This window comes from Pseudopodoces humilis, chromosome 1 (genome assembly GCF_049639895.1).
Source record: "Pseudopodoces humilis isolate 2021_Gansu_Grassland_sample_001 chromosome 1, ASM4963989v1, whole genome shotgun sequence".
NCBI classification, from domain to species: Eukaryota; Metazoa; Chordata; class Aves; order Passeriformes; family Paridae; genus Pseudopodoces; species Pseudopodoces humilis.
This window is the reverse complement of record NC_142200.1, coordinates 144,803,285-144,817,445: the sequence shown is the minus strand read 5'-3', so window position 1 is coordinate 144,817,445 and position 14,161 is coordinate 144,803,285. Positions and strand designations below refer to the sequence as shown.

The window sequence follows — 14,161 nt, the reverse complement described above, 5'->3', positions numbered from 1 at the left end:
TAGAGTTTTCTTTTGAGGGAGAAACTACAGAAACAAATTTCATGTTGCTAAATTTCAGGTCCAGTCTTGGACTAACAGAGGGGAAGAAAACACGTCAAACCTATTCTTTATTTGATTTGGAGGACCTTTGTGGTTCATTTGAAATCCTGACAAAATTCCAGGAGAAACTGTGAACCTTTATGTAGCCTGAATGGTTCTTTGCTTTTGACAGGAATTCTTCTGCTTTGGAACAGCTTGATTTAATGACAGAAAGAAAAAACAGTTTAAACAAGAAGTTAGAGGGGGACTAGGAACTAAAAAAATATACTGTAGGGACATTTTGGTACTTAGGATCCTTGAGCCATGGAGCATGGATTTTATTTAAAATTAAGGGTCATTGTAACTCAGTAGAAACTGGGGGGAAAAAATCAAAAAATAAAAAAAAAAGTGTAATTAAAAGACACATCCCAAGGCTACATACTTTGTTTTTCCCATTCTTAACAAAACAGAAAGGATTGTCAGTGAGTGTCAGCAAGGAGGAATGGCTGGGTAGGGGGCTGCTTGTGGAAAATCCATGGAAAATGTGTTTGCACCCCTAAAATGCAAAGAATGGGTGCTTTCCTCATTCTCAGCAGGTCTTCTTTGGGTGGGATCATTTCAACACTAAAGGAACCTGCTGGAGTAGGTGTCCCTGCCCACAGCAGAGAGGCTGGAACTGGATGATCTCCCAGCCCAAACCCTTCTATGATTTATTGGTGACAGCCACTGTGGTGGCTCAGGGCCCACAGCTCTTTCATGGGCCAGGAGTGTAACCACTCTGGATACCAGAATTTTAGCTCTGTCGCTCCCTGCTTTTGGGGCATGTTTCCAGGGGGAACTCTGTGCTTCTGAAATGATGGTCTGGGTGCATTCATGAAACACAGCATGATGTGTTTGCCTGAAGCAAAGCTCAGCACAGCCTGCAGTCCTCCATCCCCACATTCCAGTTTTGCTGGTGCCTGTTCCCTGCATAGTGATACCATAGTTTTGGTAAAACTGCACCAAACCCCCATTTCTTAGCGAGTCTCCATTCTCTCCACTCCAGGGACTGTTTAGTCTGATCATTGCAACAAAATACTCTGCATGAAATGCAGAGCGTTAAAATCTTGAAACGCAGAGCATTGAAAACTGAGTCTTCTGACTTCAGTTGCTGAGCTTTAACTGCTTTCCTATTAAAAACAATGGATTAAACCCTTGCTGTTCTCCTAATAATGCAGATAAATTGAATTAGAACTAAACCTGAAGCCTCCTGAATTGAGCTGGGAGACTTCAACAGAAATTGCACAAACATGACTGAGTGCAAAATTGTTTTTCAGCCTAAGTTGGACAGCCTTGGTTATGTAGCAAAGGCCAATAAACTGTATCTGCATTTATTCACAGGCGCAGATACACATCAGTAAACTGGAAAGCAAATCCACAGCTCCACAGAAGACTAGAGGAGCACCCAAACTCAGAAATAATTAGCCTGTCATGCAAAAGTACATAGGTGTATTATGTATCAGTATCAGCTATCAGCAGTCTCCCTCTGTAAATATTTTCTTTAGTAAATGAGATTTTCATCAAGCAGGGAAAGAAAAATAAAAAAGCCTCAAGGCAAAACACCATGATACAAAAATAACCAATTTTTCTTAGCTCACATAAGGTTATAGTTCTCATTCTTCTTCCTTTTCTGAGTGTATAGAGGAGCTAACTTGAACAAACTGGTAGAGATTAATGTCCTAATAAGATTCACAAAGTGTCTTAAAAATAAATGGCAATTTGTTTTTGAATAAAGCCTTCACAAGATAATGTACGAGGTTTCCTAGATAGTCAAAATCAGATGGACGGCAGTAAAATAATCACAGTTTTCTTTCTTGCATTTGTATGGGAATCTGTCTTAGTGAAACATGGGGTAACTTTGCTTTACGAGGACTGAAATAAATACCAGTATGAAAATTATTCAAAAAAATTAAAATCTAACAAATAATTAGATTCCTTGCAACATAGAGAGGCTTCAGAATTACATTAGAGAAGAGTTCCTGATTTTTAGCATAAATTTGCTTCCTGAGCTTTTAGGGACAATGAACATCCTTGTTTGTGCTGGATCATAATGAGTATAGGTGGTTATTTTAAAATGTTAAGGAAAGATATATATTAGGAATAGCGTACAAAATGAGAAAACAACAGTGATTTTGAAAGCACCAGAAAGCAAAACTAGAAAGAATTTAATTCTGGTGTCTCTGCAGAAACATATGAAGCAATCTAATTCTTCTGATTTCCAGTTCTTTTTATTTTTTTAATTTTTAGTCACTGAAATGGTAAGAAAATATCTATTTAGTGCCCTCTTCTGGAAGAACAGCTCTTGCTATGCAAGGCACCCCAATGAAGTTTCTGTCCTCAGAAATGCAAATCTTCTGACGCAAATGTTCTCCTCTTTAGCCAAGTTCCATGCCTAAAGCCAAGGAGTGTGTGGCTCTCTGTGTTTACCTTGAACAAGTGCCTTTTATCTCTTTAACTGCCTGCAGAACTCTGCTTTTACCAGCTTGATGTTAAAACCAATAATTAATGTTCCTCCTTGGGCAGCTAATGACCCAGATTTGAAAATGGAATCTCCTATTCTTTTTTCTTCTATTCTCTGCTCAAAAGAAGCTCTTTCTTGAAAAGGGAGAGGCATCATTGGGCTTTAGGCATAGCTTTAAATGCACGAGTCCTCATATTTTTGTGTGCAGGAGAGGAAGAGTGATGCTGTTGATGGCAGTGCTGTGAAGGGTTCTGCAGCAGGCAAGGAGCAGAGCAGGTTCTGTGCTCCTGCCTCTCCCCTTTGCTCTCCCCCTGCTCTCCAGAGAGAGGCTCATCACCACCACAGACCATTTACCCCATGGCAATTGCCCACAGCATCACAAAGATAACACATAAAATGTCTTCTGCCTTCTATGGGATTTCAGTTTGTTTTCTTTATGTCAGAATAGAGAATTGTCTCCTCCAGTGAATGAGATCTGTGTGTACATTGAGATACAGCTCTGAGTCTTCTGATCTCACATGGAGCTGGAAATTGAATCTTTCACTGAACAGGGAGAGGATTTTTGACCAAGGTTCCTAGCATACATCTGAATATTTTCATTTCTTTCACATCCACTTCACTGCTTTTAAACTGTTGCTCTCTAATGCTTTCTGACGGGATCATCTTTCTAGTTTCAGATTCTTTTCTCTGAGTCTTCTAAAGTGCCCTCAGCCTAGGACTAACTTTAAAAATTTCAATGCCAGTGCTAACTTCTTTGTAATACTCACATTCTCAACTGCTACAGTAGAAAAAGCAATTTTTACATGCTAAGAGTAAATTTTAATAGAAAGAACATAGGCCATGGTTCTGTAGTTGTTCATTTCTAACTGTAAAGCAAATTATTTTAAAATTAATAAATTAATTAGATGTACTAAGCATTCAGCACATTTTTATGGCTTGGCTCTCACATAATTGCTGCAAAGCTTTTCCATTTGCATTGTAAACTTTACAAAAAAGAGGCTTTGAGAATATTTCCACAGTCAATGTCCACACAGCTCAAGAAATATTTCTTTGAAAGAAGGCATTATCTAATGTATCATTAAAAGCTGTATTAAGCATTGATTTCTCATGCTGTCCTTCAGCCCTCAGACTTGCAGCTCCAAAGACAGTGAAGGTGAGAGTCAGCCAAGTGAATGTGGATGTGAACCCTGTAAACTCCCTCTATCTATTCCAGCTATCCCTCTATAAACTGTATAATTCAGGGTGTAATTCTAAGGCTAAAATAAACATCAAAGGCTGCTGAGAGGAATCATACCCTGCATAAGCTTTTGGCACCATTGTCTGGGAAAATGGAGCTGCTGCATGAGTTTGTAGGTGCAAAAAGGGTAAATGCTTGTAAAGAGTGGCTGGAGAGGTCAGTGGCAGGGACATCCTTCAAGGTAGACAGCTGCAAAGAGAGGCACTCCAAGCTGCGAAGTGCAAGAGCCTGGGAAAGTATTTTGGGAAAGGATGTCTGTAAATCAGATAACTCAAGTCTTCTGTCTTCTGTCTGAATTAGTTTTGGGCTACTGAGCCAGGGTAGTGAACTGGATGGACTTGGGATCTGGCCCAATACAGCAATTTTTATGATCCCAGATATTCATGGTTGTGTGTTTCTGTGGGTGTGTTTGTACAGATCTGAAGGTGTTCTGTGTTCCCTGTATTTGGGACAATTGCTATCTCCTTCCAAAACTTTTATTAGGCCTTAGGTTACTTTTGTGCTAGTAATACATAATAATGTTTGTTCTTCTACTTCTTTTCCTTAGATATATTGTCTGGTGTGTTAGAATCATAGCTATGTACTAGATAATTTCATTCTCATTTCCATGTTTCTGAATAGAGGGTGGGCAGGGAAACCTGAGAGTTTATATCTGTAATGTTGATATTGAAAAAAGTTTAAAAAGATCAACAAAAGAAGCAGCTCATTATTGATAACCCTCATTCGTAATTCTTTGTAACTTCATTGCAGCTACTTCCCAACAACCTGAGCATCAACAAGTGCACAAATATCCTACAGAGTGCTTTGCAGCTCCCATTTTATTTACCAGTTAAAAATGGAGCAGTCGTCCTTTAAGGCAGTGACTGCAAGGGCTTTGTGGTGCCAGTGAAGCGCTGTGAGGGACAGGTGGCTCGGGAGCAAAAGGAGGCTTTTGTAATTGCTTGGCAGGGCAGAGCTGTATTAGAGTGCAGCAGCAGTTGGCAGATTGGATTAACGCTCTCCGAGGGGTGAGAGCTGGCACACGAGCTGTATGTTAATACCTGCAGCCTAAGTTGCTTCTGGAGCTGCATTTGTAACAAAAAGAGCATCCACTCCACTCCGCTGCCGTCACAAAGTCATAAATCCTCAAGCCGGCCTCAAAATTCCCTTCTGGCCTTGTCAGCAGTATAAGGCTCTCAACAGTGTAATTTGAAAAGTAATCTTTTAATAAAGAGTTATTATCATGAAACAACTGAGATAGATAATCAGTTTGTGGAAGGTGAATTAGCAGCATTCTCTTACAACATGGCAGTCCATCCATTACTGTGGTGGATGTTGCCATCACACTTTATTTACAGTTGTTTTGCAAACTTGAGACGAGATTGTTTGTAAAGGAATAACTCCTTGGCTTTGATGTTTCAGAGACCTTTGGTTTGGTGCTTAGAAAATCGGTTTTTAATCCCAGCACAGCCTCTGTATGTTTGTGGGAGAGATTTACATATTAACTGTGCGTGCTGCCTGTGGCGCATGACCCCACCACCGTCAGCTTCAGCTTGTGTTATAAATGCTTCCAAAATGCAAGCCCCCATGGCAGGAATGTGCTGTCTGTCCCTGATGTCACCTTGATGGGAGATTGTTCACCGAGGAAGCCTCTCTGGTGTGGGTGGCAGGGCATTCACAGCTCTGCATGGCTGGAGAGCTGTCCTGGGTGTCCTTTAAACAACAAGGACAGTGATTTAATTTTTAGTCTTAAGAGATTAAATGGTTAAAAGATTTGAAAAATAGAGACATGTCCTGGTGATCCACTGCTTAATGCACTATTACTTCCTTCTTCCAAATCCAATTGTAAAGTTTCTTCCTGGCTCTGGAGACACCCAGTTGCTGATTTCCTATGACACTGGGTATGAGTAGAGCAGCTCCCGGTCCTCTCTGCTGTGATTGGGACCAGGTTCTCTGAGGCACTGGCAGGTTAGTGTTGGCTGTGCCACCCCACCCAGGCCCAGCTACACTGCTGGGTTGGGATCCTTCCCTCCTCTTTGCAAGAAAGACTTCCCTTAACAACTCCAATACATGTGTTCCCCAAGTATAGATCTTCCTCCTTTTGCACAAATGTTAAATTAATTCCTCTGGAATACAGAGACAATTATAGCACAGGCAACCAGCTGATTGATTCAGAGACCCCTTCTTCTCATCAGCTTTCTTGCTCAAACCCATTTGCCCTCTCTGCCCTTCCCTGAGCTCCCCAGCCTGTCTGGAGTGTCCCAGCAGAGCCAGAGTGCCCTTTCTGTGGCGGTGGGCACATCCCACATGTGGCTGATCATCTGGATAAGGCACAGCGTGGAAGAGTATCCCACATCAGATGTTAGATGGCAGCTGTGGGCTATTGCCTGCCAGCTGAACCAATGCTCAGGAAATGCTCGTTGGTAGCTTTTCATTATGGGATTTCTAATTTATTAGAAGCACGAGGAGGAATGGGCAGAGCGCCTTAGAAGGCTGTACGAGCAGGTTGACACACAGCATGAGACTGCACTGGAGGTGCATTACCGGAGAAGTGATAAAGTATAAAGGGATAATTCAATGCAGGGACAAAAGAGAATATGCTGTCTCAGAAGGAAGCAAAATAGGTCAGTATCACAATGAATCTGAAAGGTGAGAATGTTGAAGACATCTCAAATTATACGGCTTTATTGATTTGTTTTGTTCTTGCAAGCAATCAAGATTCAGTGAGTGCAGGGCATAAAACACCAGTATGGATTTTGGTAGTTTATCTTTTTTTATTGCAGTGACACAAAAGGAAAAGATAGCATGATGTTTCTGAGAATCTAATTCCAAGCTGGTTACTATGGAGTGCCCATTAGCAATAAAATAAAATCCTTTACAAAAATAGTTGGGCTGAGAAGAACACTGCTGACCATTCTGTCTCCACTGAGGGAAAAAAATGAAAACACCATTAACCAACCATGTCTCAGCCAGAGGTAACCCCTTGTGCTCTAAATCACAAATAGAGGGGAGAATGCAAGTACAAAAACTGAACAAACATTACACAGAAGTTGTTGGTCAGGTACAGGAATGGATTTTTCATCCCTTTGGAGAGCCAGTTCAACATGTAATGGCAAAAGAAGGATTTCTTCTCAACAGAACAGAAAGGTTCAACAAAACCAATGGTATCATAAAGAATTTTGATCAAGGCAAATGATAATGATACATTAAGTGAAAATTCAGTTCTTTAATGTTCACTTTCATAAAAGATACAGAACATTCTGCAAACAGGTAGAGCAACCTACTTTAATCCTCCACAGACTACCATAACAGATTGTGTCAGAGAGGTATTTTTAGTCAAATAATTACCCCTTTCTCTCCTGGAAGATCTGTATGAACAACACAGTTACCCTGTGAACATCAGATTTGTTTATTGGTGACTGATTAATCCATGTGACAGTGTGGTATCCTTTACACACATGGTATGTCCATGCAGGAGAAGGAACCACAACCTCTGGCTAATGTTTGCTTGGTATTTTCCTCCTGAACTTGTTTTTCCCTCCCTTTAATGCCACTGTGAGGAAACAAGGTACAAAATGCATGAGCAGCCTTCCTGCATTCTTTATTCTCTTTTCCCTGTTAATCTGTCAGCTTCAGAGCCTTCTTAAATATCACAGATACTAAAGGCCAAAAGGCAAATCATCTTTTACCTGCATATTTTGCATCACAGCGTTAGTTACTGTTTAAGGGCGCCAGGACCATTTTGAAAGGTGGAATATGTAATTATGTCAAATGTTTGGGATTATTCAATTGGTTTGACATTCATGTGTGCATTTGGGGATTTGTCTGCTCATAGCATAAGTAGGAAAATGGGCTGTATAATCTATTTCCAGCAAATGTCTTTTTAGAGACTCTTTGTGGGAAACCCTTTTAATGGATCTGACAGCTCCTGTTTCACCAGCCACTGTGATATATTTTTGCTGTCTTACTACACAGTGTAAAGCCAGATACATTCCCAAGTCAACCAGGGTCTGTTAAGAATCCTGAGGGGATCTATTATTTGCTGATATATTTTATTGTTACAGAATAAAAAATGAGTCATTTTACCCAGATAAATCCTTAGTTCTTTATGATTAATTACATTAAAATATATTCTTGCTATTATCAGGCAAACTGTTGTACACTTTTCTTTCTGATGACTATTTGGTGTGTTCATTTTTATTTGGGAGCACTGGGATGGCTTTTTGGATTAAATGTGTGCTTCCTGAAAAAGAAAGACACTAAACACTGGAAATTTTGTGTTTAGTCTTGCAAGCTGAAAACAGCTTGCACTTCTGCTCTGCCCTGTACTGGTCCCTTGTGAGCTCTAAGTTTTATGGGATTTTTTTTGGTGAGTTTTCTGGGTAATTCTTTAATGTAAATAACACTACTTTACAAAGGGCCAGGTGGCTCTATGGAGCCATTTAGAAAATGGATGCAAAGCATGCTTTACTCCTGTATTTTTCAAGTAAGTAACAATCATGAGCTCATGGCAGCCAGTCCACGTGGATTTAATCCCAAATCCATGGGCTGTTTTATATGCCAGGTGGTAAGACCCTAAATCAGCTGTTTTGGTAGAGAAGCCTGCTGGAAGATGAGTGGATTGAGCTGATTTGGGGAGACTTCTTCCACGGGCTTTTTCCCCCTTACTTTGTTTGTAAACCTCCTTGAAATGAGGTGCCTCTTCTTTGTATTTATTCAGCACCTTGTCATGCAAACATTAAAGAAAGCCTTCCATAAGTGCTGATTATTGCTGGTGCTGGCCTGGCATCAGCCCACAAAGTGAGACAGAAACCAACAGACAGAGATGGAAGTGTAAACTAAACCCTTTCTTTGTTTCTGATGCTTGTGACAAACCCTCAGCAGGTAGTGCAATCTTTCATACCAGCCATAAGGTGCTGAAAACCCATTTCACAAATTTCTTGGCTATGTGTCACATATTTCTGCAGTTACTCTGGGGCAAAAAGAAGAGCTATGGATTCTAATTTAAAGTATATGAATAGTCACAGCGAATTAATGAGTCCAAATCCACTTTGTGCTTAAGTAACATATAGTTTCTATTTCAGTAAGCCTTGCTGGACAAGGACCTGTATCCTCACAGAAATAAACAAGTGAATCCAAGGAGATGTTACCATTCACACCATGCTTTGCTCTGTAGTGACAAAGCACAGAAATTGCCTCTTCCATTTTGTTTATGTACCTTGTTGGAACCATAATTTCCCTGTTCCTTTGGAATTTGGTGGCACGGGAGGGGCACATGCCCTTCTCTGCTGCTCCATGTGCTGCAGTGTTTCCATTCCTGCTGTCATCTGACCAGGTCCAGGTTTCTTCTGTTGGTTGCATAAAACAAGGTCAGTGGCTTCACAAGAAAGTGTTGTCACATATAATTAGCCCTGCATTCTTCTGAATTTTTGAGAGATAATTGCCTTGCCATGACTTCAGTGGAACAGATAGATGTGTCTCTCAGTCCTTTTATAATTTCAGTGTAAACATGCACGTGTTGCACGGCACAATTTAGATTGAAAGTAAACAAGATCTGTGCTGTGACCTGGGATGAGAAGCCCAGTGGGAGAGTGTTTCTGGCCCAATGGTTTTGTCATAATGACTTTTACAGCACCTGCTGGTGACAGCTGGCATGGGAGCTTCTGTGACCTGGTTGTGGTGATACCCAGAGCCCTTCAGAGCACTCTCAAACCTGTTCTCACTCATGATGGCTTGACACACAGAATCTACAGAGCAGAGAAACCTCTGCTGCCCCCAAATATGCCTCTCTGCAGAGAGGAGCTGTAATGCCTCTGGAATCCAGCTAAAAATCAGGCTGAGAGCATCAAATCTGTCAATGGCTTTTACCACACTCTTTGACAGAACAGGGGAACAGAGAGTTTATACAGCTGTTTTTGTTGGCCAAGCCTCAGAAACAGACAGGTTTAATGAAGTGAATACTAACTTTTAAAGACGCTCCATGCTCTGAGGCTCAGTTTGGATTTTGGAAGAATGCTCATCTCTTCCCTGCACTTTTCCCTGCTGTGGGGTTCTCCTACTGCTAAGTGAATAACTAAATTCATCTTGACCCCAGCAGAAATTTAGTAGAGATATTAAGCAAACACAGTCATCCTCTCAGAAAGTTCAGTTAACTTCATTTGGTTTGCATATCTAAAAGGAAAGCAGCCATTTAATTTCTCAGAAAGACATAAAGTGATTTTTCTCTTGGATTCTGTCTGATTAGTACCATTGCTGGCAGAGTATTTTCCAAGTAGGTTTGAAATAGTTGGGCTGAGAGGGATTTTTGAGCTGGATGTGCTTGTGCCCTTAACAACTGTAATATTAATAATAAATGTCTGATCCTGAAATCTTTGCTCATACAAGTAATTATTTTTTTAACGTAAGCAAACCTACATATTGTAAGGATTTTTCTGAGAAAATTTTGCTCCTGTGGGTGAACTTTGTCAGCTGCAAGCCTCTGAAGACTGTGCTGATGTGAGATATTTTAGAGTCTGGCCAAAGACCCAAGATGATGACAAATGACATTCAGAAAATAAAATAGGACTTTGAATGTCCTGCAACTTTTGTTTTCCTCAGTCCTAAGCTCTCTCAGCAAAGAGAATGTTTTGCCTCAGTCTCCATTAATGCCTCTAAGACAGCTCTGAACTCTCCAACAGGGCTGTAGCACCCTGTGCCACAAGCAAGGACATCAGCAGGTGTCCTGTTCAAAACTTCCCTGGCTGTTTCTTTTCCCTCTGCCACATTTTTTGATTTTCCCCTGAAGGCATCTGTTCATACTCATTTTGGGGGGCTCGTGTCTCTGTTGTCTGACAACACAACATGGCTTATTACCTTGAACAACCCTCCGAGCCTCAGATCAGAATTTATAAACCTACATCATTTTCTCCAACCTACTGCCAGGATATTGGAAGACAAAAGTGTCTCAGTATTTAATGACAATGTATTACCCAGTCTTTCAGATTTGTAGGCAGATTCAGTCTTCCAGTGCTTTTCATTTAAGGAATTGTAATCAGTTTTAGGACTTCATCAAAGCTGGAATAAACTCTAAGGCTGTATGCATCAGCCAGGTCTCAGGTATTGACATCAGAAGATTCAAGAGCTCTTTGATATGATTGGGTGAGGATGAGAAAATGGTAATTTATTTGACATCATCTGACACAGGTGGATCTAAAAAGGACACTTGTACTAAAATAAATTCTGGATTGTGGTGAATTCACTTGTATTACAAGATCTTCCCTGGTACCAACACACCAGAGATTCACCTTGCGTGAAGAGTCCTTATGGATCTGAGTGCCTGAAGGAGACAGGAATTGGGGATGTGACCTCATGATGTCCTTATAATGGAGGGACTGAATTGCACAGGGAAGAAGGAAATCACATCAATCCAGCATCAGTGTCTGCATGTCATAGGTAGAAATCCAGTGCTTTCACCTCTGTGCCTGTTTTTCAGGGAGCTCGTGCAGTAGTGTAAGGATTCAGTGTTTGGTTTCAATTTGTAGCAGAGAAGCTTGACTTGGTATTTGCAGGATGATGTGCCTTGTGTTTACTGATGTGCCTCGTGTTCATCTGCCTCCTCACTGAGAGCCCAGAAGCTGCAGGGCTGCTCTGGACACCACAGTGCAGGTTTGCCCTCCAGAGTGGCAGGCAGTGAGTCACACTTACCTGTGATACTAAAGATGTGCTTGGCATGGCCCCTGCTGGGGCTGGCAGCACCATCCAGCACTTCTCATGGTTTTTGGCATAAGCCTTAAAAAAAATACTTGTTCAAAAACAGAGTAGCCTAGGAAAAAAATAATTTTGATCAAACTTGCTTGGTGAAGCAAGTATTGAAGAAATTTCTCCGTTGTCCTCTGGGACAGGATGCTTTCTGAGAGCTTCTGGACAGTAAAAATGGTTTAATATTTAAGTAGAAGCCAAATGAAATGATTGCTAGGAGATTTATTTATTTAGTTGCATATAGCAACAGGACAGAATTTCAAAAAGTGACTCCCTGTATAAATTTGTATAAAATTATTCATATTCAGACCTTTCACACTGGTGCCCTGACTCCTGATCACTGTAAGGGACTGCTGTCACCAGTGGAAAATCACCACCTCTTAAATCACTGGCATTGACTCTGGTGTTATTATTTACTTTAGAAAATAAGTAATAAACTGGCCCTGTGAGATGAGCTGCTGTGCAAGCTGGCCAGCTCCTCCCCAAGGCCCACAGAGCACGGATGGATATGAAGATGCAACTTAGCAGGTCATAGAAATATGAGGTCAACTTCATGCCTTGACTCAATACAGTTTTATTTCCTGACTGACAGGGGCCTGACACCCCACTCTGATATCCCCCAGCACCGCTCCCTGCTTTATTTATGTGGAAATAAAGCAGAGAAAACAGGCGTTGTGTCTAGTTCCAGTGATGGAGAATGTCTCCAGCTGACCAAGGTGTCCTCATTAATGGCTGCTCTATATTTAGCCTTTGCAGAGCCCGTGTGCCCCCAGTTTAATCAAAGACCTGGTAGCCATGGCAACGACACCGAGCATCTGTGTGTGCATGATCTGCCAAACACTGTAATAAAGGGCAGGAAGAGAAACACACAACAGCTTTAAGTGGATTAATGCATTGTTCTTTTCTACTACGGATTCTGAAGTGTTTAGAAGAGCTTCTCAGCCACGAATGCTAGACTATTTTTGCAAAAAAAATGAGCCCTATTAACACAGGTGACAGTTACTAATCTCCTTTTTTTGTTGTTTTCTTTTTCTTAATTTTGTTTTGCAGGTGTATCAGCATTCATATACAGCATATTATGTCCTCAGCAAAATACCTCATGGGTAAGCAATTTTTCAATGTCTTCATTTAAAAACTCAGCCATTAAGAATCCTGCAAAACAATGTGTATTGTGACAAATGCTTTCCTGTGACAGCCCTTTGCAATGGCCTGGCTTTCAGCTGCAGCATCCACCGAGCTGTGTGCTGTGCAAAAGATGACGAAGTCTGGAAACAGAAGTACTCAGCTTCCCCAGAGAGTCAGACTACATGAATTTCATATTCCAGATTTCAGGGTTTTTGTCTAGAATATAGATGTGGTGGTGTCTGGCTGAGAGCCATGGTTGGCCACTCACCAGAGCACTGGAGAGGAGAAGGCTCTGGGGAGACCTCATTGCAGCCTCTCAGTGCCTGAAGGGGGCCTGAAGTGAGCTGGAGAGGGACTTTCTACAAGGGCATGGAGCGTTAGGACAAGGCTTCAAACTGAAAAAAGGCAGGCTTAGACTGTATATTGGGGATAGTTTTTTCCTCTGAGTGTTATTCAGCCTGGCACAGCATGCCCAGAGGAGTCGTGGCTGCCCATCCCTGGGAGTGTTCAAAGGTTGGGTGGGACTTTGAGCAACCTGGTCTGGGAGAAGGTATCCCTACCCAGGGCAGGGGGGTTGGAACTGGATGATTTTAAGGTCCCTTAACAACCCAGGCCATTCAAACATTCTATGATTCTTTGATTCTTTAGCTTTGATTAGTTGCAGGTTTTTTTTAATCTCCCTTTTTACGCTTTGTCTTCGTGGTGCCTGTGGTTCCAACTCCATCACCCAACCACTCGTCACCTGCCTTGTTTCTTTAGGGTTTAGGATTAGGGTTTCTCTTAGTGTCTACCTTCTTTTCCCTTAAAAGATACATTCCTCTTCTATATGCAATCCAGGCAGTGTCCCAGCTGGTCAGGAATGGGATGCCACCACACCAGAGTCACATGTAGGCATATGCTGGAACAGAGCATTTCAGGGTGACATTTCCATAGCAGCAGTGGAAATGCATGACTTACACAGCAAAATCCCTCAAGTCGTTGTTGCTAAGTATGAAGCTAAAAGCCAGCAAGCTGCTGCCAGGTTGTGTGTTTTAAGTGTCTTAAAGGTGATAACTGTGCAGAAATGATAAAAAGGGACAATGTAGCTGTGCTCTGCCTTGTCTGTAGTGCACTGCACATGACTCATTTACATAATTGCTGAGATTAGTGGCCATTACTATACATTATGGCTAAACAGACAGTAGGTGTTTTGCATCTTTGAAATAGCTGTCAAAACATGAAACATTTAAAAAACTCCTTCTGGTTAGTATGCAGAGTGATTATAGGATCAACAGGTAGCTCAGGCTGGAAACACTCTTTTGAGGTCACTCCTCCTCCTCAAACCAGGTTACTCAGAGGTTTATCCAGCTGGATTTTGAAATCCTGCTGGGATGGGGACTGCACAGCTTCACTGGGCAACCTGTCACACTGCCTGACTGTCCTTAGGGGCAGAGTTTCTCCTTATATCCAGTGTGAACCTCCCCCTTCTGTTCCTACCTGCTTTCTCTCACCAATATCACTGCATTCAATGGGTTGGGACTCGGGAAAACACTGGAACATGTTCCAAAGACCTGTTGATTTCTGCC

General features: G+C 41.6%; 1 protein-coding gene across 4 annotated transcripts in view; it reads left to right on the top strand.

The window, feature by feature from the left end:
- DPP6 (dipeptidyl peptidase like 6) overlaps positions 1-14,161 on the top strand; it is a 534,726-nt gene that overhangs the window by 407,736 nt on the left and 112,829 nt on the right. For all 4 annotated transcript variants that reach the window (XM_088054737.1, XM_088054745.1, XM_005527745.3 and 1 more), the window contains exon 6: positions 12,522-12,574. In XM_088054737.1, the coding sequence (XP_087910863.1) occupies positions 12,522-12,574 (53 nt within the window). The remainder of the gene's footprint in view (positions 1-12,521; positions 12,575-14,161) is intronic.